Genomic DNA, 27099 nt, shown 5'->3' on the forward strand with positions numbered 1-27099 from the left:
CCCCTCTCACTGAAACGCTCAGTAGAGAACTGTTTCCCACAAGTCCCCAAGGATCAGGGCAGGGCCTCACCTCTCCACCTCGTCTCGGGCTACAATGTCACCTTTCTTCAAGGCTTTGATGGCAAAGAGCTCCCCACTGGAGCGAAATTCAGACAGCAGCACCTGGCACACAGTGGACACGGGGGCCTTAGTAGACAGACTAGTCCCTTGGGGAAAACTCCGAGCCCCTAAGTCCTTCCCCTGCCTCACCTTCCCAAAGTGACCCCGGCCTAGCACTGCCAGAAACTTGAAGTCCTCCAGCGTCAGGGGTGACTTCCTCAGAGGGCTGTGGAGAAAGGGAGCTTGTGGGGCCTCGGAGAGAATACAGGGGTCCAAGTGGGGGCTAGGGAAGGGCATCACCTGCACAGGCCAGGGCCTGGGGTCTCCTGGGTCTCGGAAGGCAGCTCTGGAGAGGCGGTGGATTCGTGGGTTGGAGAACCCTGTGGTGCGGAGGAGAGGGTAGCCATAAGTGAGAGCCAAGAGGGCCCTGACCCACACATCCCTGACCCATGCCTGGTCCATCCTCCTCCCCAGGACCTGCAGCTGCTGCTTAGATTAATTTGCCTTCACATTTGCAAGATTGTTTTTTCCCTTTTTTTTTTTTTTTTTTTTTTTTTTGTGGTAGGACTAGGGATAAACTTGGGCCATTATGCATGCTACCTCCAAAATTCTGTCTTATTTTCTTTGAGTAGGCTCTCACCAAATTGCCCAAGCTATCTTGAACTTGTGATCCTTGTGCCTCAGCCTGCCAGGTACCTTGGACCCCAGGCTTGTATCAGCAGGCCCAGCTCCCCCTCCTTCTGTAACCCTTTGCTTAGATGTTACCTATGCAGGTCTCAGCTGACTCCTGTATTGAAGAGCAGAGACCCTTAGCACACCCTGTCCATCTCTGCTTTATTTTCCTCTCAGTATACTTTATATTCAAATATCTTTTATCTGCTATTTTATTTACTGGCTTTAGCCTGGACAGGTTGTGGTGGATGGGTTGATTTAAAATGCTGGGCATGGACCCCAGGAGCTCACACCTGCTCCTGGGTGAACACCCCACTCAGAGCTCTGTCCCTGCACAGACACGCCACATGAGCACATCACTGCAAAAAACCAGGGACGGGGGGCGGGGGCAGCCTTCAATATGGCCCAGGGAAAGGAAAGGCGCTTGCTAATCTCTGGAACACACCAGGTGGGAGGAGAGAATCAACTCCTGCAAGTTGTCCTCTCATCTCCACATGTGAGAGGTAACACATGTGCACCCGTCCCTCTAAACAACAACATGCAACCACATAAATGAAAGAAAAAACAAAAAACAAAAAGAAGAAGAACCAGGAGCTGAGGGTGCATTCGTGGTGCCACGCTGGCCTAGTCGTATGAGACCATGGGTTCCATCTCCCATCTCCTTTTCCAAATGGAAAAAAGATGATGAGTAGATACTACAGCCAGGTACTGTGGCTCGCAATCTCAGCACTCAGCAGTATGATATAGAAAGAAAAGGAAAGGCGAGGGGGCACAGCTCAGGGGTGGAGCATCTGACTGCAGAAAGAAAAGAACACCATCTGACAACTTAAGTCTGAGCCTTGGGAGCCACATGGTGAAGAGAGAACTGATGCCTGAAGGTTGTTCTCTGGCCTCCACATGAGCGTCTGTACTTTCACAAAAATAAACAGAAAAGCGATAAGAAGAAGCCAGGCAAAGTGACACACACCTTTAATCCTAGCACTCGGGAAAGAGAAGGCAATATCTGTGATTTCAAGCCCAGTTTAGCCTACATAGTGAGTTCCAGGACAGCCAGAGCTACTTAGAGGGACCATGTCTCAAATAAACAGGTAGGTAGGTGGGTGGTGGGTAGATGGATGGAATTGCACTTGGTGAAGTTGACAAAGGGACAACTCTTACATTCTATTCGCCCAGCCTAGAAGAGCGGATGCTGGCTATCGATGGACAGCCTATGGTTAGGGAGCCTACCAGAGCTAGACATGGCTGGAGAAAAGGAGTATCTGGGAACCCACGCAAGTTCTCTCCATGACACCCCCACCGTGGTGACCAATAGTAACGTCCTCCTTGGCTGCGACTGCTCCCCCAACATTCATCAAGCTCCCAGAACCCAGTCAATCCCCTCACTACCCATGACCACAGATCTGAAGGAAGCTCATGACATCCACACCCCTACTTCTTTTGGTAACCCCTATCAATAGAGCAATACAATTTGTCGTTGAGATAAATTGTTTATCTAAAAAAAAAAGTTTTCCCTTTTGTGTTTTGGAACAACAGTTCTCTAACTGAACTTTTTTTGGTGGGGGGGGGCGGGAAGGGTTTCAAGACAGGGTCTCTCTGTGTAGCCTTGGCTGTCCCAGACTCACTCTGTAGACCAGGCTGGCCTCGAACTCACAGTGCTTGGATTAAAGGCCTGTGCCACCACGCCCGGCTTCTTTAACTGAACGTGGGAAGTTCAACCAGAGAAAAACATATACAGGAAACCTGCCCACTGCTCAGGGATTCTGAAGTCATGGCTCCTGGGGGGAGAACCTACAGCCAGCACTTTCCTAAGTCAGCACAGTCCCTAACTACATTCTAAGCATTTGTCCTTATGCCCGTGGTACTCAGCCTGTGGGTCACAACCATTTGGAGGTCCGAGTAGAATGAGCATTTCACAGGGGTCGCCTAAGATCATCACAGATATTTACATCACAATTTGTGACACTAGCAAAGTGACAGTTATGAAGTACAATGAATGGCTGCGGTCAGCAGAGCGCGGAGAGCTGTGTTAAAGGAGGAAGTGCATCAGGAGGGCTGGCGACCACTGCCGCACACCCACAGAGAGAAGTGGCCCTCATCCCTTACCAAGAGAACGTCTCTAGGGCTGGAGAGATGGCTCAGAGGTTGAGAAAACTGCTCTTTGATACAGACAGAGACCATTGCAGAAAACCACTATCAATCAAAGTACACAAGTGTGGAGCCCAGTTCCAGCAGCTACATCTGCAAAACACCCCCGCACTTCAGGCTCAGGGAACGCTGTGGAGGAGGAAGAGGAGCCAGGGGGATCAGGGGGTTTGTTATGAGGCTGTGTCTCCTACAGGAGTCAGAAGCTACACCTGTACAGTCCTGCCAGCACGACTGCCCAAACGTGAGCAGAGCAAGGACAATAGTGACAGACGTGCCAACGCCGATGGGGAAAGTCCACGAGGTCCCGAACCTCCTAAATGGAGTATGGCCAACTAAAGTATGCTTACAGTGAAAGAAATAGTCTTCCCCAAGGAAAAGCTCACTAACTGGTCGTACAATATTAAAGTGGTCAGCCTTGAAAACATACAGGAGAGTGACGTCACACAGATTGAGCAGATTGTATTTGCGTGATCATAGATGTGTGCAACAGCAATTAATGGAAAAGAGGCCATAAATTTGACAGAGAGCAAGAAGAGGTCTGCAGGGGGATTTGGAGGGAGAAAAGGCGTGTAATAATCTAAAAATTAAGAGAAAAGCATCCTCCCTCCCTACATAGCCGAGGATGACCTTGAGTCCCTGGTCCTCCTGCCTCGGCGTCCCAGTGCAGGAACCACAGATGGGCACCTCTCCTGCTCTCTTGTCCCCAGCTCAGGGTGTGCGTTTCTTTTTCTTTTCTTTTCAGTCTGGGATGGAACCCAGAGCTGCACACACTACTCAGAAGGCTCCAAGCTCACATTCCCTCCAGCTTTGGTTTCTGAGACAGGGTCTGGATGTGTAGCCAAGCTGGCCTAGAGCTTACTACCCAGCCAAGGCTGGACTCAAACTTGTGGTGACCACCAGCCTCAGCCACTAACCCCAACCCTAACCCTCTCCCTAGAACTATGTGTTTATGTCACCTTGTCCATCTTCCAAGCTGACACGTTAAAGAAGGGACAGAAAACAGCTGAGTCCTAGGAATGTAGTTCAGGTGGCTGAGTACTTGCCCAGCACGCAGAAAGCCCTGATTTCACTGATAACCTATAAGCCAGGCATGGTAATCCCAGCATGGAGCCAGGAGGATTAGGAATTTAAGAGTTCAAAGCCTGAAACTATTCTGAATGAACAAACAATACAAAGCAGAAAGCTGTGTGATCGGGGTTAGCTCCTGGAGGTTTCTGAAGAAGCAGGCCCCCGGGGCTGCCCCGCTGCAGGGGGTGGACACTCACCAGGCTACATGAGGTGGAGGGCGGCCCTGGGGGGCTCTTCTGGGATGAGCTGTCTGAGTCAGCACCAAGATTCAATTTCTCCATGGATATGTCTCTGAAGGAGAGGAAGGAGGATGAGCTGGGGACCCTGGAAACAGGAGGGATGGGTGACCAGGGCCATCCTCCTTCCTTACCCAGTGTGCCGGATCTCAGAACCTGGAGACGCGTTGGGACTGAAGGTGCCCGTGGCCACAGCATTAGGGATGAGTCTCCGGAGCAGCCGCACCCAAGTTGCCACGTCAATGTTCATTTGTCTAGCACGCTGAAATGCCTTCCCTGGGGTTGCAAGGGTAGGGTCACCACCCGTGACATCCTGGGGTCCTTGGCTGTCCAATCCAGCTCACTCCGGCCACTCCTTACCTTGCTGCTTGGAGAAGATTTTTTTCTGCCTTTGGAGCCTGGGGATTCGCTCGATGATGGGATTGCGAAAGGTGACCTGTGGAGACATGCTCAGCTGCAGTGGTCTCAGGGATGGAGGCACACACAACCTAAGTGTGGGGCTCCAGGGAGCCAGCTTCCCCAGGGCATATGGCTCGGCTCTAGCAGCCATGTGCAAAGCTGAGCCTTTAACTATGTACAGGTCGGTGACCTCACTCATGGTTCATCTACTGATGGGGTCAGAGCTCGATACTGTTGGGAACTGGGAAAGTTCACAGGAGGGGCGTCATGGAAGGAAGTAGGTCACTAGCTACCAGACCTCCGCCTTTCTCCTCCCTCCGTCTCCCTGTGCACGTGTGAGCAGCTCCACTGCACCTCATCATTTGCCACAGCTCAGAAGCAAGGGGGTGAGCCGGCTGTGACCCTGAAACCACGACCCCAAAGAAACCTGCGTCCTTTAGGTTTATTTCTCTCGAGTATTATAAGAAATGGAGTGCTGGGGGCTGGAGAGATGGCTCAGAGGTTAAGAGCAGTGACTGCTCTTCCAGAGGTCCTGGGTTCAATTCCCAGCAACCACATGGTGGCTCACAACCATCTATAATGAGGTCTGGAGCCCTCTTCTGGTGGTATACATACAGAGAGAGCATTCATCTACAATAAACAAACAAACAAACAAACAAATAAATAAATAAAATCTTTTTTAAAGAAAAAAAAAGAAACAGAGTGCTGACAAGTAAATAACTCCCTGACAGGTCGCATTGCTTTTCTCCTCACTGGGACAGACTACCTGACAGAAACAACTGTAGGGAAGGTCTCCTCTGGCGCTTAGCTTAGGAACAGTCAGCCATGGGAGGAAGACATGGCAGCTCAGGCAGTGGGGTCCACAGTGGCGGAAGACTGAAGCCCAGGTGCATCTCAGAGGACCAGGAAGCAGAAGGCCAGCAGGACGTAGGGCTTAACTACAGTCCTCACGGTCTGTCCCCTAGTGACACACTTCTTCCAGTGACGGTCCATTTCCTGGTGGTTCTATAACCTTTCGAAAGAGCCACCAGCTGCGGAGCAAGTGTTCAGACACATGAGCCCTCATGGGGACTGTAATAGTTAACGTCAGTTGCCAAACTGACAAGAGCCACCTGGGAGCCCGGCCTCCAGGCCCTTGTGAGAGATCACCTCAGGTGGTCCCGCACACTAGGGAAGGCCTGGGGAGACTGTGAGGGCTTTTCCTGGGTGGGGTTCCTGGGCAGGATGGAACCAAGAAATCAAGTGAGCTCCAGGCACTTACCACTTTTCCCACGCACTGGGACCGGCCACCTAGCTCTCCTGCTGCCTTCACCTTCCCACCGGGAAGGACTGTGAGCCAACAGAAACCCTTTTCCCTTAAATTGCTCTTGTTGGGGTACTTTACCACAGCCACAGGCACATTCTGAGACAGGAACACTTAAACCAAACCACAACAGGCTTCCATCTTGGAAATGAAGGAAGCAGGCACCCAGACCCTCCTCTGGAGGAAAGGAAGGATCCAGACCAACAAGACCGACATGGTAAGTCTAGAAAACAGTCGCACATCTCCTCTGACTTGACTCCCGAGTGTGGTCTCAGGTTGGCCACACTGGCATCATTAGGTTCAGCAAATCCCCACAGGGCCCTGTGTATTGAAGATCTGGTCACAAGCCTGTGGCTCTGCATGGGAGGTGGTGTAACCTTTAAAGGTTGGTTCTAGTGGCAGGAAGTGAGGTCACTGGGGTATGTCCTCGCATAGAACATTAGGAGCCTAGCCCCTTCTTGTGTCTCTCTTTGCTTCGACATTCCAATGGGTGGGCATGCCTCCTCCACCTGTGCTGCTGGCATCAAAGCAAAACACTGAGCTACAGGCCCAGGAACCATGGTCAGAAACCAGGGGCCAAAATAACCCTTCCTCTGATTATTTCAGGTGTCTGTAACAGTGACAGACAGATGCCTTACATACCTGGGACCTTCGAGAAATATGTCCTAAGGTCCCTCTCTTAGACGGAATCAGAAACACTAGGAATGGGGCCGGGCCCTTTCCTTCAGAAACCCCAGTGAGGATGGGACCACCCGTGTGGGGAAACCATAACGACTTGGCATTCCCAACTCCAACACGCATAGGTACTGAGCTCTGGACGCAGAGTGCCCTGTACAGTTGCCATGTGTGGAGAGCCAATGTTAAATCACTCACTGCTGCAGGAAGATGAAAACTTTGCTTTCCAGTGACACTAGCCACACTTCAGACAGAACATTCTATCCGCAGGGGAACCAATGTGATGGGCTCAGTGACAACACAACTCCAGACACTTCTGTCAGGTGCAGCTGTCACCACAGCATCCCTCCCCACCTGAGTTTCTTGTTGTTGCTGTCTTGCAGAGCTTTGGGGTGCTAGCCTACCGTTCCACATGAGGCTCACCCAGTGCATGTTTTTTGACAGGGTCTCTCTATGTAGACCTCACTGTATAGATCAAGCTGGCTTCAAACTCAGAGATCTGCCTCCTATGTTTCCAGAGTGCTGAGATTAAAGGTGTGGGCTATTACACACAACCAACTGGTTTTTGTTGTTTGTTTGTTTATTTGGTTGGCTGGTTGGTTTTCCCCAGTGTTTCTCTGCAACAGCCCTGGCTACCCTGGAACTCATTATATAGACCAGGCTGGCTTCGAACTCACGGAGATCCACCTGCCTCTGCCTCCTGAGTGGCGGGATTAAAGGAGTACAACATCCAGCTGTCTGCCATTTTTATTTTTCAAGACGGGGTTTCTCTGTGTAGCCTTGGCTATCCTGGAACTCGCTTAGTAGACCAGGCTGGCCTCGAACACACTGCCTGGCTTTGGTTTTTGCTTTTTGTTTTTTTTTTGTTTTTTTTTGTTTTGTTTTGGTTTGGTTTGGTTTTTCGAGACAGGATCTCTCTGTGTAGCCTTGGCTGTGCTGGACTCACTCTGTAGTCCAGGCTGGCCTTGAACTCACAGCGATCTGCCTGCCTCTGCCTCCTGAGTGCTGGCATTAAAGGCGTGCGCCACCACGCCTGGCGGTTTTTGCTTTTTGATAAGTCTTTATATTCCTGGCCTCCGGCTCACCATGTGGCTTGGGGTTGTATGGCATCTAGTTTTATTGTCTATTTAATGTGTGTGGGTGTTTTGCCTGCATGTGCACCTAGTGACCAAGACCAGAAGTGTCAGACGCCCTGGAACTGGAGTTCCAGTCAGCTGTGAGTGGCTGTGGAGGTGCTGGAAATCAAATCTCAAAGAGCAGCTAGTGCTCGTAACTACTGAGCCGTGTCTCCAGGGCCCACGCCTAGTTTTATCTGCAACTAGCAAGGGGGCCTAGGGCTTTGCACATGCTGGGCAAGCATTCTACCCACTGAGCCCTGTCACCAGGTCAATATCTAATGTGACGAGGCCCAGCCTTCTAGAAACACTGTCACAGATGTGGTCCGTTACTGCGGAGCTGTCCTTGTGTGAGATGTGCGGCTCCCGGCCCCAATCCCAGCTCTCATGAGGCTGACTTCCCATTACAGCTCCCGGGCATCTGAAGTCACTCTCCCCATGCCAGACAACCAGGGGCAAGAAACATCTTGGGGTCAGAAGTTAGAGACCAGGCTGTACCTCGGCCACCAGGCAGCCCTGCGGCTCCATGTCCAGCTGCACCTCATGCCTCTCGTTGTCCAAGAAGTCCTCCAATTTCAGAAATTTGAGCGCACACAGGCCCCTCTGGTCACGCCAGAACACAGCCAGCTCCAGCTCCCGAGCCTCCAGGAAGAAGAACAGGCCATCACTTGGTGTGTCTGAAGGCTGAGTTCCCCTTCCTACAGCCCCACGGCCCCCAGCACAGCTCACCCTCTCCAGCTCCAGGGTAAAACTCTGGTCCCAGGCATTGGGGCCACACGGCTTCCAGGCTGTCTGCCCCACCACGGCATTGTCCAGCTTGAGCACGGTGCTGACCTCAGCTGAAACCAGGGGAGGGCACAGGAAAGGGGGAGGGGCGCTTGCTCCACATCCTGCCAGGGCCTTTAGCCCCCTCAAGTTCTGCTAGCCCGCCTTTAACAGTAAAGCCTTTAACTCGGATTGCGGACTTGGGGAGAAGGGGTTGTTCATTTTTTTTGTGTGTGTTTTTCTTTTGGTTTTGAGATAGAATCTTACTCCAAAGACCAGATTAGCCTAGAACTTACTATGTAACCCAGACTGGCCTGAAATCCTCCTGCCTTAGCCTACCAGGTATTAGGATTACAGGCATGTACCACATGTCAACCCTCATTTTTATTTTATGTTTTTTTAGAGGCAGTGTTTCATGTAGCCCAGGTTGGACCTGAACTTCTGATCTTCCTGCTTCTACCTCTTAAATTCTGGAAGGCTTGTACAGCCACATCAGACATGCATTTGGTCTGTTTCTGAGACAGAGTGCTGGGATTAAAGACACGCACCACCACGCCTGACTCATTTTTATTTCCTAATTATGTGTATATGTGTGTGTGAGAATGGAATTTTGTGCACACGGGCGTAGTAACCAGGGAGGCTAGAAGAGGGCAGCAGAGTCCCTGAAACTGCAGTGACACCCGTGAAGAGACCGCTGACGTGGGTGGGGCTCCTCTGTAAGCTCAGCGCACACTCCTAACCAGAGTCCTCTCTCTAGTCCCATACAGTGTTTAAATGACTGAGTACGTTTGATCCAAGAATGAGGGCAGCCTGGGCAACGTAGAGAAACCCTGGCTTTAAATAAATAACCAATAGGCAAATCAATAAAAAAAATGCTATAAATGTGGCCCGGCCCCACCCACCCACCTCAGTCTCCTCCACCACCCACCCACTAACTCACTCACTCCCATTCTCAGCCTCCCCGTGACCACCCACACACCCACCCACTTACCCGAATTCTCAGCCTCCCCCTTGAGGCTGTTCCGTCCACTAAGGCTTCCGCTTCGGCTGTAAAGGCCTCGAGCTGGGCGGCTCAGGAAAGGGGCGCGGCTGTCGGGGGTCCCAGATGCCCCCACTGAGGGGGAAGGATTCCAGGGGATGGTCTCTGGAAGGTTCCTGCAGCCCACCACTCGTACTTCCAGGGTCCCTGCGGGAGGGGCAGGCTCATAGAAGGCAGGCCGAGGAGATACGGTATCAGGAGAAGGCCCTCTCCTCGGGTCAGTGCCAACTGAGAAGGGGCAGCCAGTGGGGGCTTTGACACGGTGTCAGACACAGGACGGCAATCTATGGAGGCTCAGGGTGCTCAAGTTTTCAGAGAGAAAGACATTCAGGCCAAGCTAAGGTAACAACTATGAGGAGAGTAGATGGGGGAGGGGGGCTAAGATGTGATGATTTGCCGTTGGCTGGTGACTGGGTGAGGAGAAGGACGGGTCAGTCTAGCATCAGAACAGAGCAAGAAGATGGGGGCTGCCTGACTGGGAACCAGGAGAAGACGGGAAGGAGGCCATGGATAAGCTGCATTCAAGGCTGGGGAGCCTGGAGACTCAGCTAAGCGGTCTTGGAGCTAGGTCCCAGAGGTGCAGGGAGTCTGGAGCCCACCTGTGAGTGGGGCAGGCTTGCTCAAGGTGCTGTAGTGGGTGGCAGGGAAGGGCCCAGGCAGAATCGCACTGAAAGCTGCTGAGGAGGCCACGGTGAGCTCCTCCCGAAGCAGCCGCCCCTTGGGGTGATCAGCAGGTAGCTCTCCAAGGCGCCGCTCCAGTGACTCACGCAGCAATCCCAGCTTCTGGTTGGACTCAGTCAGTTTCTCCTGAGCCTGACGAAGGAAGGCAGAGAGCTGAAGACAGACATAGGCCCACCTCCAGCAACTTCTTCCTCAGTGCTAAACCTCAAATGTTCTTAGATCCATCAAGTGGAGACTTGAAACCTAGGCCTTGCCCCTTGGTGGAGCCAGGGCCCATTGAGGAGCCACATATTCCTCAAAGCCTCTGCCTGTCTGGAGCTCTGCCTGCTTCTTGCTGGCGCCCCGCCTCTCCCTGATGCTCTACCCAGCTCCACTCTTAGATGTGTACCGATGTCTCTCCTCTTTCTTATTGAGGCTCCACAACTAGAGGCAGTCAACCCCTCACCACGACCTGTGGCTGTTGCATGCCCCTGCCTCACCTGTGTCCTGTGCCCCACCCTCCCACCTCCCTCCAGTGCCCCATCCCTAGCAGAAACCCTCTGTGTCACCTCGCTGACTGCCTTGCGGTCTGGAGCCTTTGCAGCACTGAGCAGGCGCAAAACGTTCTTGGCGCCTTCTGCCACCGCATGCTCTACTCGGAAATGGTGCCGCAGCTCTTCAATGCGCAGCTCTACGGCTCCCAGGTCTGGGTCTCCTATGAACACAGGCCACAGGACAATGAGACAACCTTCAGACACACCACTATGTGCAGGCATGGCACACCACACACTGCCATGGCACACCATACACTGCCATGGCACACCACACACTGCCATGGCACACAATATACTGCACAACACACCACACACTGGGATGGCAGACCATATACTGCACGACACACCACACACTGCATGACACACCACACACTGCCACGGCACACCATACACTGCCACGGCACACCATACACTGCATGGCACACCACACACTGCCATGGCACACCACACACTGCCACCAAAATACATCATGGCTCTTCCAGCAGAGGGACTGTCACACTTCCACCCAAATTCAGTCTCTCTGACTCAAACACCATAACCTAGGTATACTGTCAACTTAGGCTTAGGGACAGGCACATTGTAACAGCCCCTTGTCACTCCCAGGGAATAGCACAGGGCCAAGGGAGCACTAAAATACACAAGGGTGGATGTTATCTATACCCAGAAGCCATCCCTCATACATTAGGTTTTCACCAAGGAACTGTCATCAAGACATAACTCCAACTCTCCTGCGACACTCGCACCTTTCATGTCCTCCTGAACGTCTGCCAACAGGGATTCAGTAAGAAGCTGAATGTGTGGGTCCTGCAGCAGTTTACATGTGGAGATGGGGCCTCTGGGATAGGTGAGGTCATGAGTGAGCATCACCCTTAGCAAAGGCTAGATGTGTGGCCCGCTCACTGGTAAGCCCCCTGCCTGGAGTGCAGGAGGACCTGTCCATCCCTACCACGAGAGGGAGGGAGAGAAGGAGAGAGAGAGAGAGAGAGAGAGAGAGAGAGAGAGAGAGAGAGAGACCCCCAATAGCAACCCCGAAAACAAACAGAAAGCTGAGTGTGGTGGAGCACACCTGAAGTTCCAGCACTCGGGGTACAGAGTCAGAAGTTCAGAAGGTGAAGTTATGTAGCCAGCCTGGTGTACAAGAGACCCTACCAAAGAAAGAAAAGAAAAAGAAAAAGCAAGCCAAGGGGTGGGGAAGACCAAGGAGGCTGTTATCAAGACTAGCAACTGAAACCAATCCCGAGAACACACATGGTAGGAAGAGAACTGACTCCCAAAACTTGTCCTCAGACCTCGCTTACTAAAACAGGGGAAAAGGAAACAAAAAGAAAAAAATGCTGGTTATAGCAGTACATGCCTATCACCACAGCATCTGGGAGGCTGAGGCAGGGGAATTACCAAAGTGTCAAGACCAGCAGCCAGACAGATGCCCAACTCTTGGCATCAGTGATAGTTGTTTGTTTTGTTTTATCTCATTATGTCACCCTGGCTGGCCTGGAACTAACAAAGAGCTGCCTGTTCCTGTCTCCTGCCTGCTGTGATTAAAGGTATGCACCACCACCACCCATGTGCCCAGCACTGTGATGGTTGGTTTTAACAGCCAACTTGCCACAGGCTGGAATTATCTGGGGAGGGAGTCCCAAGGGGGACTGTCTAGATAAGGATGGCCTGTGGGTGTGGGTGTGGAGTATTGGTTATTGGGAGTGCCCACCACTCCCTGGGCGGGGACCCGCCCCATGAGCGGGGAGGCTGGGTGCCCGAGGATGAAGAGAACTGAGCACCAGCATGCATGTGTTCATTCGCTGCTCTCTTCTCTTGGCTGTGGCTGGGATGTTACGAGCGCCTTCGAGTTCCCGCTGCCAAAACTTCCCTAAAATGATGGACCGAGGCCTGAACTGTGAGCCCATAAGCCCTTTCTTCACTAAGTTGCTTCTGTCAGGGTATTTTTTCCATTTTATCCTTATGCTGTATATGTATGCCGGCATGCCATGCGCATGCAGTGGCCCCTGGCACTGGAGTCACAGACTGTGAGCCACCACGTGGATGCTGGGAGTCTGAACTTGCATCTTCTAGAAGAGCAGTCGTTACTCTAACCACTAAGCCATCTCTCCAGGCCCTCATAATGTGTGATATGTGTGTGATGTGTGTGTGTTTACATGGGCTTTGGGCTACACACATAACTGCACACATGTGAGCCCATACACTTATGCACACACACAAAAGCAATATGCAACCACATGGGAACACCTGCAGCTTTGGACACCTGAGACCAGTGTGACAAGGGAACAACATGGTCCAGGCTCCTACGTCCCATTTCCATAATGAGTTGGGTGGGAGATATATTCAGCTTTATGGCATTTGTTTCTTTTTGCCAAGACAAGGTTTCTCTGTGTAGCCTTGGCTGTCCTGGATTCACTGTGTAGACTAGGCTGGCCTTGAACTCACAGTGATCTGCCTGCCTCTGCTTCCCAGACTGCTGGGATTGAAGGCATATACCACCATGCCCAGCTTTAAAGATTTATTTTTATGTATGTACACACGTACACATATATGTGTGTAGATGCTACAGAGGCCAGAAGCGGCATCATATCTCTGGTGCTGGAGTTACAGGTAGCTGTGAGTCTGGGTAACTAAATTTGGGTCATTTGGAAGAGCAGCAAGCTTTCTCAACAAACAAGCCATATTTTTAGCTCCAACCCTTTGTTGCTTTTAATTTTGTTTCGTTTTGAGACTAGGTCTTTCTTCCTTTCTTTCTTTTGTTTTTCAAGATAGGGGTTCTCTGTGTAGCCTTGGCTATCCTGGACTCATTTTGTAGATCAGGCTGGCCTCGATCTCACAGCAATCTACCTGCCTCTGCCTCCTTGAGTACTGGAATTACAGGCGTGTACCACCACATCTGGCAAAGACAGGATCTTTCTACAATAGTCCTGACTGTCTTAGAATTTACTATGTAGACTAGGCTGGATTCGAACTCACAGAGATCCATCTGCCTCTGCCTCCAAAGTTCTGGGATGAGTGTGCCACCATTCCCCCACCCCCACCCCCACCCTCTCGCTTGAGAAAGGGTTTTACAATGAGCCTAAACCAGACTTGAACTTTCAGACCTCCTGCCTTCACCTTGTGAATATTTGAAATTAAGGGCTTGTACCACCATGCCCAGGTATCTTTGTAAATAAAGTTTTATTGGCACACAAGTATAACTATTTTTTTTTCATGTTTGCTTTTTACCACATCCACAGAGCTGAGGAGTGGTAACCAAGCTGTGGTGAGCCAGGTATAGTGACACAGGCCTATTAGCCCAGCATGCTGCAGGTTGAGACTGAAGGATTTTAAGCCCCAAGTCAGCTTCAACTACATAGCAAGATCCTGTCTCAAAAGTGTGGTGGTGCACGCCTTTAATCCCAGCACTCGGGAGGCAGAGGTAGGCGGATCACTGTGAGTTCGAGGCCAGCCTGGCCTACAGAGTGAGTCCAGGACAGCCAGGATTGTTACACGGAGAAACCCTGTCTCGAAAAACAAAAAAATTAAAATTAAAAAAAAATGTTTTTAAGTCTTTAAAACAACCCTAAAAACAAGGGATAGGGAATGGCTGAGGGGTGCAGTGCCTACACAGAATCTACCAGTAAAGTTTTGGGGGCATGGCTCAATAATACAACACAGTCCCAGTATATAAGAGCTCCTGGATTCCATCCTAAGCAAAACAAAAGAAAGGAAGGAGGGAGGGAGGGAGGGAGGGAGGGAGGGAGGGAGGGAAACAAAAAAGCCAGCAGGTGCATTTGATCTGAGGGTGGCATTTGGCAACAACTGTCCTAGCCCAAACCTTGAATGGGACAGAAGGCCAACGGTAGATATAGGCAGGACTAGGCTCCATTCACAGTGAGATTAATTCCTGCCTCCTAGCCCTCCACAGCAAAGCACCAAGGGTTGAAGGTTGAGCCCCAGAAGGCTGAATGCAAGCAGGCAACGGCCAGGATAAGTTCTCACCTTGGGCGTCATCAGCAGCCGCCTGGCTCTCTAGCTGGCCAGCCTGTAGCGCTTGCAGCGCACGGCGAAGCTGCATGCGGAGGATGTCAATCTTGGTCTTGCTATCCTGCAGCATCTGTTGAGCCGTCAGCAGCAGCTTCCGGTCCTGAAGAGAGACATGCAAAGTGACAGAAAGACCAGGAAACTCAAACCTGGCCACTGACCCTGCTGTCCACGCATGATGGCTCAGGTAAGACAGTACTGGTGCCTGCATACAAGGACACAGTCCCCCTGTCCTGCTTCACTCCAGCTCTGCAGTGCAATGGCTGAGCTCTGTGGCCTCAAGCATGCTCTCCCACTCCTCTGGGCCTCAGTTCGCCCATCTCCCAAGTCTGGAACTCCACTGGACTGAGGATTCATAGCCCAGTCTGGACCAGCTGGAGCTACATCCTCCTCAGCTCTGAGAACATCTGTGAGCGAGTGTCTGCAGGCCCATAGACAAGTTGCCGTGCACTGCAATGCTGTAAGGTGCGTAGAGCAGACCGATCCAGAGACAGGAAGCAGACTAGCAGTTGCTGACTGGGACACAGCCTCCTGTGACAGTGATGAAATGTTCTAGAACCCTGTCTCACCTTGGTGCTGCCATTGCTGTAGGTCTGGATCATGTTTTCCGCCCCTTGCTTGACCTTCAGCTCGATGGCCAGCTGCTTCTCCAGGCCAGCCACTCTGCTCAGGTTGGTAGATGGGCAGAGAGGACTGCCCTCTGGGAGCGACTGGGGAGCATCTGAAGAAACGAGAAGGGAAGAGAACCTCACAGTCATCACTTCAGTGTACGCAGGAGACTTTGCCCCAGCCAACGGGAAGCCCTCAGCCCAGCCTGGTGCTTTCCCAGAAAAGGAGCCTGGGGGTCAGTCAGTACACAGGCAGGAGACACCTGGCCCTCAGTGATAGGGTGGGCCTCAACACGAAGGAAGGTAAGTTAGTGACCAGGTATGCAGGGCCAGGTTAGTTAGAATAAATGCCCCCAGCTACCTAAGTGTGTGACTCTGCCCTTGAGCCACAGGCAGTGAGTGGCAGGAGTGTGCTACTGTGGATGTAGGTGTAACAGGTGTGTACGTGTGAGCTTCTGTTGATAGATCAGCTCAGCTCTGATCTCTAGGGGTTGTTGGGATTCCATTTTGAGGCTTGGCTGTTGTCATGGTCAGAGGTGAGGTCTGTATGTCGAGTCATGTAGTGTGTGTGTGTGGTGGGAGAAACTAGCTGCAGAAGGGGCTTATGAGACTCACGGCGAACTCCACCCAAGCACTGGCGCAATAGTATTGGACCCCAACAGCTGACAAAGATGACAACAGTCAGATGTAGAGGTGCTGGAGCTAAGCCTGTTGGCTGTACAGTCTGCTGCGGTGGGACAACGGTGGACATCTCTGAGGTTGGCATGCTCAGGAGGTGTCATTGTTGGTGAGTGAGTCTCTCTCAGTGTAGGTGACAGGAGGCAAACCTAGGCAGCTGTCAGGACTGTGCCACAGCCTTTGGAATCAGGAAATTGTGTTTGCTGTGTTGCTGATGTCGCATAACGGACTGTGTACTTCTCCAGGCATATGTGTGACAATATGAACTCTCTGGTGTCCTCCGCCAATGATAAACTCCCTTGTGGGCTTTCTTTTCGTGTATGTGTACAAATGTGTGTACACGGAAGCCAGAGGGACAGCACGCAAATCCCTCAATTGCAACCCCGCCTTTTTTTTTTTTTTTTTTTTTTTTGAGGTAAGGTCTCTTCTAGGAGCCTGGGCTCTTTGATTAGACTAGTGTGACTGAGCAGTGAGCCCAGAGATTGTGTGTCTGCCTCCTAAGTGCTAGATTACCAACACACATGGCTTTTACTTGAGTGTTTAGAGTCCAAACCCAAGTCTTTATCTTACACAGCAAACTCTGTCCTGGCTAAGTCAGCTCCTCAACCTCTGGGGTTTTTCACTTTAACCACAATCAAAAAAAATTTTTTTTGTTGTTGTTTTGTCTTTTTAAAGATGGAGTTTCTAGGCTAGGCGGTGGCAGTGCACACCTTTAATCCCAGCACTTGGGAGGCAAAGGCAGGCAGATCGCTGTGAGTTCAAGAACAGCCTGGTCTACAAAGTGAGTCCAGGACAGTCAAGGCTACACAGAGAAGCCCTGTCTTGAAAAACAAAAACAAAAAGGAAGAAGAAGAAGAGGAGGAGGAGGAAGGAGAAGAAGAAGAAAGAAAAGAAAAAAGACAGGGTTTCTCTGTGTAGCCTTAGCTGTCCTGTAACTCACTCTGTAGACCAGGCTGGCCTCAAATTCACAGTTTGCCTCTGCCTCTCTGAGTACTGGGATTAAGGCATGCACCACCACCACCCCACCCTAAAATTTTTAATTTAATTCTGTCTTGGGGTCTTTCATATGCTAAGTGAGCTTTATACCACTGGGCCACATCTCAGTGCTCTGCTCAGTTTCTTTTCATGTTTTTGAGACAAAATGTCACTACACTGCCCAGGCTTGGCCTCACTTTAGTTTCCTGAGTAGCAGAGATTACAGACCTGTGTCACTAAACCCAGTAAGGCTCAGTTTTATATATTTTTTAAAATTTAAATTTTGGCTGGGCATCAGTGGTGCACACCCAAGACTCCAGAGGCACAGGGCAGCCTGTGCTACAAAGCCAGTTCCAGGACAGCCAGGGCTACATAGAGAAACCTTTTATCCAATTAATTAATTAATTAATTAAATGTTGCAAAAGCCTCAGGCTGCAGCCAGGCAATGGTGGTGCAGGCTTTTAATTTCAGCACTTGGGAAGCAGAGGCAGGTGGGTCTTTGAGTTTAAGGCCAGCCTGGTCTACAGAGTGAGTTCCAGGACAGCCAAGGCTACACAGAGAAACCCTGTCTTGAAAAAAACAAAACAAAACAAAACAAACAAATAGTCCCAGTCTGCAGCTGTGGCTCAGTTGGTAGAGGGCTCACTTTGCATGCACAAAGAACCACATGAACTGAGTATGGTTTTACAGGCCTGTAATCCCGGCCCTTTGGCTCTCAGGAGGTAGACGAAGGAGGATCAGGAGACCAGCCTAGGCTACAGGGAAGTTCTGTCTCAAAAAGCTCCAACATCATCTTCTTTCTGGTCATCTCAGGCACCTGACATGTGATGCACATGCAGACACCAAGGCACACACACATGCACATAAATAAAAATAAAAAGTGTTTTGTGGGCTAGAGAGATGGCTCAGTGGTTAAGAGCACTGACTGCTCTTCCAGAGGTCCTGAGTTCAATTCCCAGCAACCACATGGTGGCTCACGACCATCTATAATGTGGTCTAATGCCCTCTCCGGGCATGCATGTGTACATGCAAAAGAGCACTGTATATATAATTAAAAATAAATGTTTTGTTTTTGTGGGCTTTTAAGGGGGTTTCAAGACAGGGTTTCTCTGTGTAGCTCTATCTGTTGGGGAACTCACTCTATAGACCAGACTGTCCTTGAACTCAGGGATCCATGTCTCTGCTTCCTGAGTTTTTGGTTTGTTCGATTTTTTTTTTTTTCCTTTGAGACAGGGTCTGTCTGTGTTTGCCTTGGCTGTCCTGGACTCACTTGTAGACCAGGCTGGCCTTGAACTCACAGCAACCCTCCTGCCTCTGCCTCCCGAGCACTGGGATTAAAGGTGTGCGACACCATGCCAGGCTGAGTTTTTGTTCTTAGAAACAAAGCTTTACGGTGTAGCCCTAGCTGGCCTCCTCTCACAGACATCCACCTGTCTCTGTCATACATATATATACACAGATATATGTGTGTGTGTGTGTATATATACACATATATAAATATATGTGTATATATATATATAAAGTATATAAAACACAAAAAAATAAATAAAACAAAGCAAAGAACAACAACAGAGAAATAGTTTCCAACTGCTGCTGTATTGGTGTGACTGTAGTGACCTATGAGAGTAACAAGCATGCAATAGTTAGTGTTAGTGTGACTATGAGTTTCTGGGTTCTCATGTTACTCAGATGTACGTGATCTGGGAATAGCTGTATCTGTGTCCTGAGGTACCTGGTGACAGTGTGTGAGTCTCTAGTGTTACCTGGATGCTGGTGTGTATGTGTGTGTGTCTAAGTACTCCTAATGCCAAGGGCAGCTTTGGGTGGATCTGGGAACAGATGTGACTGTGTGTTTATCCCAGTGTTAGTGGCCTTGTTAGTCTGGCACTTCCTGTGGCCTCTGTCGTGCTGATGGAATCGCTCCAGAAGGTGAGTGGACCCCTGACATCATCCCCAAGGTTTCTGCTCACCACTCCCTGCCGCAGGGTCAGGCAGCACCACATGCGCATGCAGCTCCTGCAGCTGCTGGTGCAGCAAGTCAAGGCGTCGAGCGGAGCCCCGCAGCAGCAGCTCCACGGGGCCCAGGCTGCGGCCCAGGTCGGTGGTAGCTCGCCTCAGGTTCTCGGCCCCCTCCTTCAGCTTCAGCTCCTTCCGGATCTCCCGTTTCAGCCGCTCCCGTTCTAACTCCAGCTGCTGCTGCACCCCAGGGGCTGCCAGGTCTGCCCCAGCCAGGCCCAGCTGCTCCAGCAGCGACCAGCTGCGAGGCTCGCTCTGCAGGAGAAGGGACCGGGCACACAAGGTCAGAGCCCATGGGACAGGTGGTCTCACCGGGGCAGAGCTCACTAGACTCACCACCACCCTACCCTGCTCCACCCTACAAGTCCAAGGACGTGGGCCTATTCCTCTTCCCTGACCCTCGTAAATGGGGTGTCTGAGCCAGAGAGACGGTTCTGGGCCTAAAGGCTCTTGCTGACAAACTTGGTAACCTGAGTTCACCCCCCCCCCCAGGAACCTACCCAGTAGGAAGAGAGAATCAACTCCTAAAAACTGGCCTCTGACCTCCACCACACACACATATACACACACAAATAAGTTAACTGGGGGCTGGAGAAATGGCTCAGCAGTTCAAAACAGGGTTTCCAGCCTCTAATCCCAGATCCAGGGGGCACCTGATGCCTCTCGCCTCCGCAGGCACTGGTGTGCATATGTACATAACCCCACAGACACACCTATGCAGAGTAAGAAGATAATATCAATTAATAAAAAGGAGGTCAAAGACTAGGGCAAGAACAAAGCCTCACTCCTTCCTCTTTGCACAGCCCAGGGTCACCACAGGTATGCCCTATCTCCCTTCGTTACCTATGGAATGGGACTCTGGAGGAAGCCTCTGGAAGATACCTCTTCTCTTCCGGTTTCCTGCACTCCTACCGGGAGGTCCCAATGGTTGGTAGGCTACATGTTTCTTCTGCCACCTTCCAGAACCAGGGGTCCCTTAGAGCCTTATGCTGAATGTCCTCATCTGCTTTCCCAAGGGCTGGCCCTGCCTTCCTGCCCTCTATGTCTGGTACTCCAAAGAACAGAGCTCATCCCCTCCCACAGCTCCGAAACCCAAGAGCTGATAGGGCGCCCAAGTGTCACCCTCCACCTTAAGAACTGTGCCACTAGTGCCCCACCTCCTTCCTTCCTATCCTTAGTCTCCAATTGAGAGGCGTACGGACCAGAGCCTCCAGTTTCTGCCACACGGGGTCTCCTTCTGCCCATCCCATAGAGACCCAAGCCCCCACCTCTAGCTCCAAATCCAAAGGGATATCCACAGCCATCTGCGTCCTAGGTCTGGTCTGAGGGCCACGCCCTCTTCCTGAACCTCAGCCCTGCCAGGGCCTCTAGACTGCCACTTCCTCTTTCCTGCCAGTTCCCAGCATTCTCTGCATCAGGCCAGCTCTAGGTCATGGGTTTTTTTGCTTTGTTTTGTTTTAATGGGTTGGTTTTATTATTGTTGTTGTTTGGTTTTTTGTTTGTCTGTTTGGAGGGGGAATGTGTTTTGTTTTGTTGTGTTTTGTTTTGTTTTGTTTTGTTTGGAGACAGGGTCTCTCTAGGTAGCCCTGGCTGTCCTGGAAATCACTATGGAGACCAGGGTAGCTTGGAACTCGGGGAGATCCACCTGCTTCTGCCTCCCAGGTGCTGGGATTAAAGGTGTGTGCCATGTAAGAGGGTGTCCCCACATCACCTCCTAAATGGCCATGCCTCCTTCTCTGGAGGCAAGCTAAGGACAGACAGCCCTCAATCCCCAGCCTGAAAGAACATTCTGGACAAATACACCCAAAGTATATACGTAGCAGGCAGGACCTCACGTGGTATGTAGCATGTGTGTGGACCACAGGCTCATATGTGTGGCCACATTTCCAGCTTTGCAGGTGTGAGATTTGCACATAGGCTCACTTGTGCACACACAGTACAGGCTCCTGTGTCTGTAGACCCGTGTTGGAGCTGCCTTCAGTTGTAAACTGGACAAGCTGTGAAGAAGACCCCTCGATTGAGGAGCTGCCTCTGTCAGACTGGCCTGTGGCCACGTCTGTAGGGGTATGTCCTTGATTGCTGATTGATGTAGGGGGGCCCAGCGCTCTATGGGCGGGGCCAGCCCTGGACAGGTAGGCCTGGACTGTACCAGAAAAGGAGCTGAGCAAGCCAGAGGAAGTGAGCCAGTACGCAGTGTTGCTCCGTGGTTTTGCTTTAAGCTCCTCTCTTGAGCTCCAACCCTGACTTCCCTCCATGATGGACTATCATCTATAAAACCAAATAAACCCTTTCTTCCCCAAGTTGATCAGTCTTTTATCACAGTAACAGGAAGTAAACTAGACCATTCCCCGCCTCCGGGGTGTACACGAGTGTACAGCTTCTAGCTCCGCAGGTCTGCACCGTGCTCATTGTCAGCACAGAATACTGATTCACACAAATACACACTCCTACACCTACAGGTATATGACTGCAACACAGGCTCAGGTATACACAGAGGAGTCACACCTACTGCACCCCCCTCCCATATGAGTGTGGTACACAGCCTCATGAGTGTGCACACTCCCGTGCCTGCCTGCACAGAACCTCATAAACAAAGGACCGAGAATGCTGGCTGAGTCCCCACCCCTACCCCACCCCCAGCCACCTGCCAAGTGGGCACAGCTTACAAGCTCACGCACATGTGTGTACTCACAATTTACGGGGGAGTTGTTTTGTTTTGTTTTGTTTTGTTTTGTTTTTTGAAGTGCAGGGCTTGTACATGCTTGCACTTTTTTTTTTTTAAGGTGCACCATGCCCCAACCGCAGCCCTGAGGTCTCTCAGGCCCTCTGAACTGTCTGTTCATATCACTATTGCTCCTTGTCCCCAACTTCCCCTTAAGGATCAGAACAGCCAGTTCTGTAGGGTGTATGTGTGTGTGTGTGTGTGTGTGTGCGCGCACTTCCTGTAGACAGGCAGCATCAACTTCCTGCTTCCTCCTAACTCAGATGTCCACCATGGCTGATCACAGCTTAGAGGCCTAGGGAGCCCACCTGGCCTAGCAGTAGCTCCCATACGCTAACACCGGAAGGAAACAGCATCCCACAACTGTTAGCCAAATATACACTAAGTCTCAACCAACAGCGGCAGCAGTTACAAGGCTGGACACAGCAGCTCAAGGTACACATGAGAACATTCTACTTCCCACTGGATTTTGCTGTGAACCTAAAACTGCTCTTTAAAAAAAAATAAACCATGTTTTAAAATAGTAATGGTGGTGCTGGAGAGATGGCTCCGCAGCTAAGGACTCACAACCGTTCTTCCAGAGGACCTGAGGTGAGGCCCCAGTACCCAGGACAGATGGCTCACGATGCCGCCTGTAACTTCAGGTCCAGGTGGATCTGATGTCTCTGGCTCCTGTGGGCGTATGCCCATACCCTCCAACATACATAATTAAAAATATCAAAATAAATAAAAGCAGTAGCGGCAGAGACAACAGCAGCCACAGGCAGAGGGTGAAGCTATGGAGCGTGTCCAGGCTCTGCACCTCAAAGCTAACAATAACATCAGCTCCCGTAGCTGCTACTCGTCCGGGTGTCAGCGAATGTCGTCGCACCATGCTACAAGGACTATTTGTTTGGTTTGGCTTCATATCGTGTCCGGGTCTCATGTTATCCGAGGTGGCTTTGAACTCAATACACAGCTAAGGCTGGCCTTGAACTACTGATCCTCCTGTTTCTATCTTGCCAGTGCTAGGATTGTAGCACGTGCCTTCGCACCTAGCAAAACATGATGCAGATGGCACAGATGCATACGTAAGGCTGATAGATATGGAACTGTCTTCAAAATGAAGAAATTGCGGCCCAGCAAGGCTTGTTGCTGCTGCCTTTGAGACCCTGGCTCAAAGAAAAAAATGAAAGAAAGAAGAAAAAAAAATTTTTTTAAAATAAAATAAGAAAGAAAAAAAGAAAAAGAAAAAAAGAGAGAGAGAGAGAAAAAGAAGAAAATTAAAAAATAAATTAAAAAGGAAAGAAAGAAAAACAGAAAGGAAGGAAGAAACTGGCTGAGGCCTCTTGCCCTAGGTCCCTCAGGCAGCAGGAGTTAGGGCCAAGATCCACACTAGCCGGAGGGACTCTATGTCCGTCACCTTGCAGCTGTGTACTACCATCACAGTGAGCAATGTGCCCCAAGGCTCTTAAGCTCTCCTGTAGGGTGAATGAGATCAGAAGCCAAGAGCGCAGGTCTTGTGACCCTGTCATCTCCTCACTGTGTGTCTGAATAGTAATCACCACAGGGGGAAACTGAGGCTCAAAAAGGCCATAGCAGCAGCCCTCAATGAAGGCGGGTTGTTTGGGGTCATCCTTGGTTGTCACTACAACCAAGGCATTCATGGGACAACAGTCAAGTGTGGACATCCTGAGGCTCACAGGACAGCCGCCCAACACCAAATGATCCAGGCCTTGATGCAGTGCTTGGGCCTTGGGAAGGGATGGGGCCTTGGGAAGGGACATGGCCTTCCAGCTTAGAACGACAAGCTCTGTGTAAAGATGTCACAGAAGCCATTAGACAGCTCTCTGGCTGAGGCTCCACCTCCTCCTCACAACTACATACCACACACACACACACACACACACACACACACACACACCTTCTCTGAGTAGCCCTGGCTGTCCTGGAACTCACTCCGTAGAGCAGGCTGGCCTCGAACTCACAGAGATCTGCCTGCCCCTGCCTCCTGAGTGGCCCCATAGCTGTTCTTTGCCCCATTCCCTCCTCCAAAACAGAAAACGAGACTCAGGAAACGTAGACATTTGACCCAAGAATTCATCAGGGAAGACACCGTTGGGATTATAACCCAGCCTCACTGAGCAACACTCTGGCATGGCCAGGCCCCACCCACTGTCTCCCACCAGTGCCCCCCACCCCCCCCACAGGCAAAGCAGGTACACAGTCAGGGGCGGGGCCAGCTCAAGCAGACAAGCAAAAAGGAAAAAGTGAAGGCCCTTGGCCCAGTCCCCAGCACAGAAGGGCCCGGAATATGAAAAGCATGCAAGGAGGGAGGCAGGGCCTCCTGGGTCCTCCTCCTCGGGTGATTCACTCCTGCCCAGGAACAGGGAGTCACTTGAGGGCAGCAGGGCAAACGCCTGGCCTGGCCTTGAAGAATTAGAATGTCAATTTCCCCACCTGCCATCACAGACCTGGGAGACACCAGACCAAGAATTCTCACCTTGGGGAAACCCTCTTGACAAAGTGGCTAGGAACCCAAAACCAACCCCACATCCTGGGATTTCAATGCCTGGGGCGTTTCCAGAATCTAGACAGGACATCCGTTTGCCAGACACAGAACAGATAGGCGTGGAGGTAGTGGGACAGGGCAGCAAGTCCAAGCAGGCATCAACATAAGGAAGAAGGCAGGAAGGGGACCAAGATGTGGGTCCAGCCTTGTTCTGGGAATCACAGCCTCTGTATGCATCCTGCGTGGGACACACCAAGCACACGCATGCACTGGGAGAGCCCTACACAGCCCTCTGTGGGCTTGAAGGGGAGCCGGCACCGGTGCATCAGCCTGGAGGTCTGACCTTGTGAGATCGGCAGCACCAGATACGCCCAGCTCCTCGGCAAGGCCGGCAGGCCATCAGCAGGACTGGGGAAGATGGGGTACAGGAGGGTACAAGGGGACACATGGGGGCAGGTGTAGAAGGAGATGAGAAACAGTTACTGAGGACAATGGACTGCATGATGAAGAACTAATGCAGCCACGAAGATACAAAGATCTCAGATTTGGGTCCTTGAATTAAGACGGTGGGGAGTCAGTCACTGACCCTGCTTCCTCTTGGGAAGGTGAGTTCAGTAATGCCCAACAGGTCACACAGGGAAAGGCCATATGGCTGGCAAACGCCAGTCACAGGTGTCTGTTGCGGGAGGAGCGGTGACCCCAGCCCTGTCACCTTCCAAACATAAAATCCTTCCTGCCTGTGGTGACAGGACACGCCCCACCTGGGATATGGCTCTATCTGTCAGCCTGAAGGGTGGCTACGAGAAAAGGGGGGAGGGGAGAGCGGAAGGAGGAACCCAGGTTCTGGCCTAATGAAGTGACTTAGACACTTCCTCCAACAGGTGCCCATCTTGGTGGCGTCAAGACCATCGTAAAGACGTCTGCAGGCGGGGGTGGCCCCGGCTTTGTTGTGCGGGGGAGGGGCACGGGCCGGGCACCACTCCGGTCCGCGGCAGGGTGCCAGGCACCTGCTCCAGGTGAAGCGGCACCTGCCAGAAACCGAACCCTGGGGACCCAGACGAGTAGGGCGTGGGGACCAGAGGCACCGGGACCCGCAGCTCGCCTCGGACACCGACGTAGGGGCCCCCGCCGCGCCCGCTGACTCTCGAGGAAGGCCGGAGGGAGAGGGTGCGGTGGTAGAACCACGAACAGCACCCCTTCCTCCGACGAGGTCGGCGCCTCCACCTGCTACAAGGACCCGCGCGGGCTCCCGATGGGGACCTCGTCCCGGGCTCTACTCGTGCCTGGGGTCCTCCGCGCCGTCCGGCCGCCCCGTGGGTGCGGACGAGTCGCCTACCTGCACGGCGTCGCCGGCCATGTCCTCCGGCCTCCCGCCAGGGGTCCCAGCGCCGAGGGAGGGTTTGCGGGTGCGCTAGCGGGCGCGGCGGGAGGCGCGGCGCCCAGACCCCTCCCTGGCGCGCGGCGCGCCCTGGCCTTCTCCGCTCGGCCTGGCCTGGCCAGGCCTCCGCCGAGCTGCGCCCTCGGGCCCCAGCGGCTGCAGGACGGGTCACGTGAGCGCTGAGGTCCGCGCCTGGGGAGGAGGCGGAGCGGGGACGGGGGTAGGGGCGGGGCTCCCGGCGGCCCCCGGGGCTTGCAGCGGGGAGTCCGGGGGGTCCCTGTTTGGCGAGCGCCTTGCGCTCCTCGCAGCTCGCGGGAACTCTTGCGCAGGCCGAAGCCGCCGCGAGCTGCAGAGGCCTCATCCCCGGCCTAGGACCCCTCTGAAAGCAAAAGTCACGATCCTTCTCCCCACCGCCCAGCCGCCCAGCCGCCCAGCCGCATCCTTCCACTTATCCAAAGGCAGTCATTGGGGGAATCTGACTTCAAATCCCAGAGCCCCAGGCCTTGGGAGACCACCGAACTCCTCAGGGCAAGAAGGATATCTATAAAACTTAATGAGGAAGAAGAGTAGGCCAAACAGAAGAGAACTCAAATGCACAATAAATGCCAGCAACTGTCGCTTTTATCTCAATGTTTTGAAGACTCTATTTTGACTCCCAGGAGTGTTAGAAATAAAGTCGGGGTGTCAAAGAGAGAGGCCACCACCCGAACTGAAATGTCTGAACCAGGCAAACTTTACCCTTGATCAAGCCAGTGTGGGTTTGCTGAGGAAAAAGCAAACACAAGGAGCCAGGAAGTGCATTTCTTAACTCAGGTGACCTCACAATCTTATTCAATTGGCTAGTGTGAAAAAGTTGGTGGAGAGGAAACGGAGGAGGAAGGGGAAAGGGGTCACTGCTTCAAGCCGCCAAATTCCTAGAATGGACCAGGGCCTTTTATGTAAACAAAAGTCTTACTGGGTGTGGAGGATTAAAGCGTCCCTATGGAAGTCTTATAAGGTAGGGAACCTAAAGATGTTAATGACTTTCCAAAACAGAAAGCTTATAGTGTTTGCTAGAAAAGACTCGTATTTGATTTCTTGCACGTGTATATATGTGTTTCTGCCTGTGGGTTAGGCACATATGTGCCGCTTCTGGAGGTCAGAAGATGACATGGGATCCCCAAGAATGAAGTTATGATCGGTCTGTGAGCTCCCCCATCTGTGTGCTGGGAGCCAGACCTGGGTTTTCTACAAGAGCAGAGTTGTTCCTAAATGCTGACCCATCTCGCCAACCCCTATTTTAATTTTTATTCCATTTATTTAGTGTGTGTGTGTGTGTTCACTGTTCATGTGCACATATAGGCACACACCAAAGCAAGTGTGTGGTGGTCAGTGGACAACATGCACAGTCAGTTTTCTTCTTCCACCTTATCCAGTTTGGGGGGACACGGGGGCGGGGTACACAAACTCAGGTCATCAGGCTTGGCCCTAAGTGCCTT

General features: G+C 51.8%; 1 protein-coding gene across 1 annotated transcript in view; it reads right to left on the minus strand.

The window, feature by feature from the left end:
* The window catches only part of Pkn1 (protein kinase N1), a 28801-nt gene extending 3069 nt beyond the window's left edge, over positions 1-25732 (minus strand). Inside the window, exons 1-15 of the mRNA XM_051168503.1 lie at positions 25580-25732; positions 18985-19285; positions 15323-15474; positions 14712-14856; positions 10746-10891; positions 10116-10329; positions 9469-9663; positions 8442-8551; positions 8211-8354; positions 4581-4656; positions 4355-4496; positions 4182-4275; positions 400-479; positions 250-325; positions 71-162 (exon numbers count right to left, since the gene is read on the minus strand). Coding sequence (XP_051024460.1) covers positions 71-162; positions 250-325; positions 400-479; positions 4182-4275; positions 4355-4496; positions 4581-4656; positions 8211-8354; positions 8442-8551; positions 9469-9663; positions 10116-10329; positions 10746-10891; positions 14712-14856; positions 15323-15474; positions 18985-19285; positions 25580-25600 — 1988 coding nt within the window. The 5' untranslated portion in view covers positions 25601-25732. The remainder of the gene's footprint in view (positions 1-70; positions 163-249; positions 326-399; positions 480-4181; positions 4276-4354; positions 4497-4580; positions 4657-8210; positions 8355-8441; positions 8552-9468; positions 9664-10115; positions 10330-10745; positions 10892-14711; positions 14857-15322; positions 15475-18984; positions 19286-25579) is intronic.
* Between the last annotated feature and the right edge of the window lie 1367 nt (positions 25733-27099).

The sequence above is a fragment of the Acomys russatus genome, chromosome 26 (assembly GCF_903995435.1).
Source record: "Acomys russatus chromosome 26, mAcoRus1.1, whole genome shotgun sequence".
In the NCBI taxonomy this organism is placed as follows: Eukaryota; Metazoa; Chordata; class Mammalia; order Rodentia; family Muridae; genus Acomys; species Acomys russatus.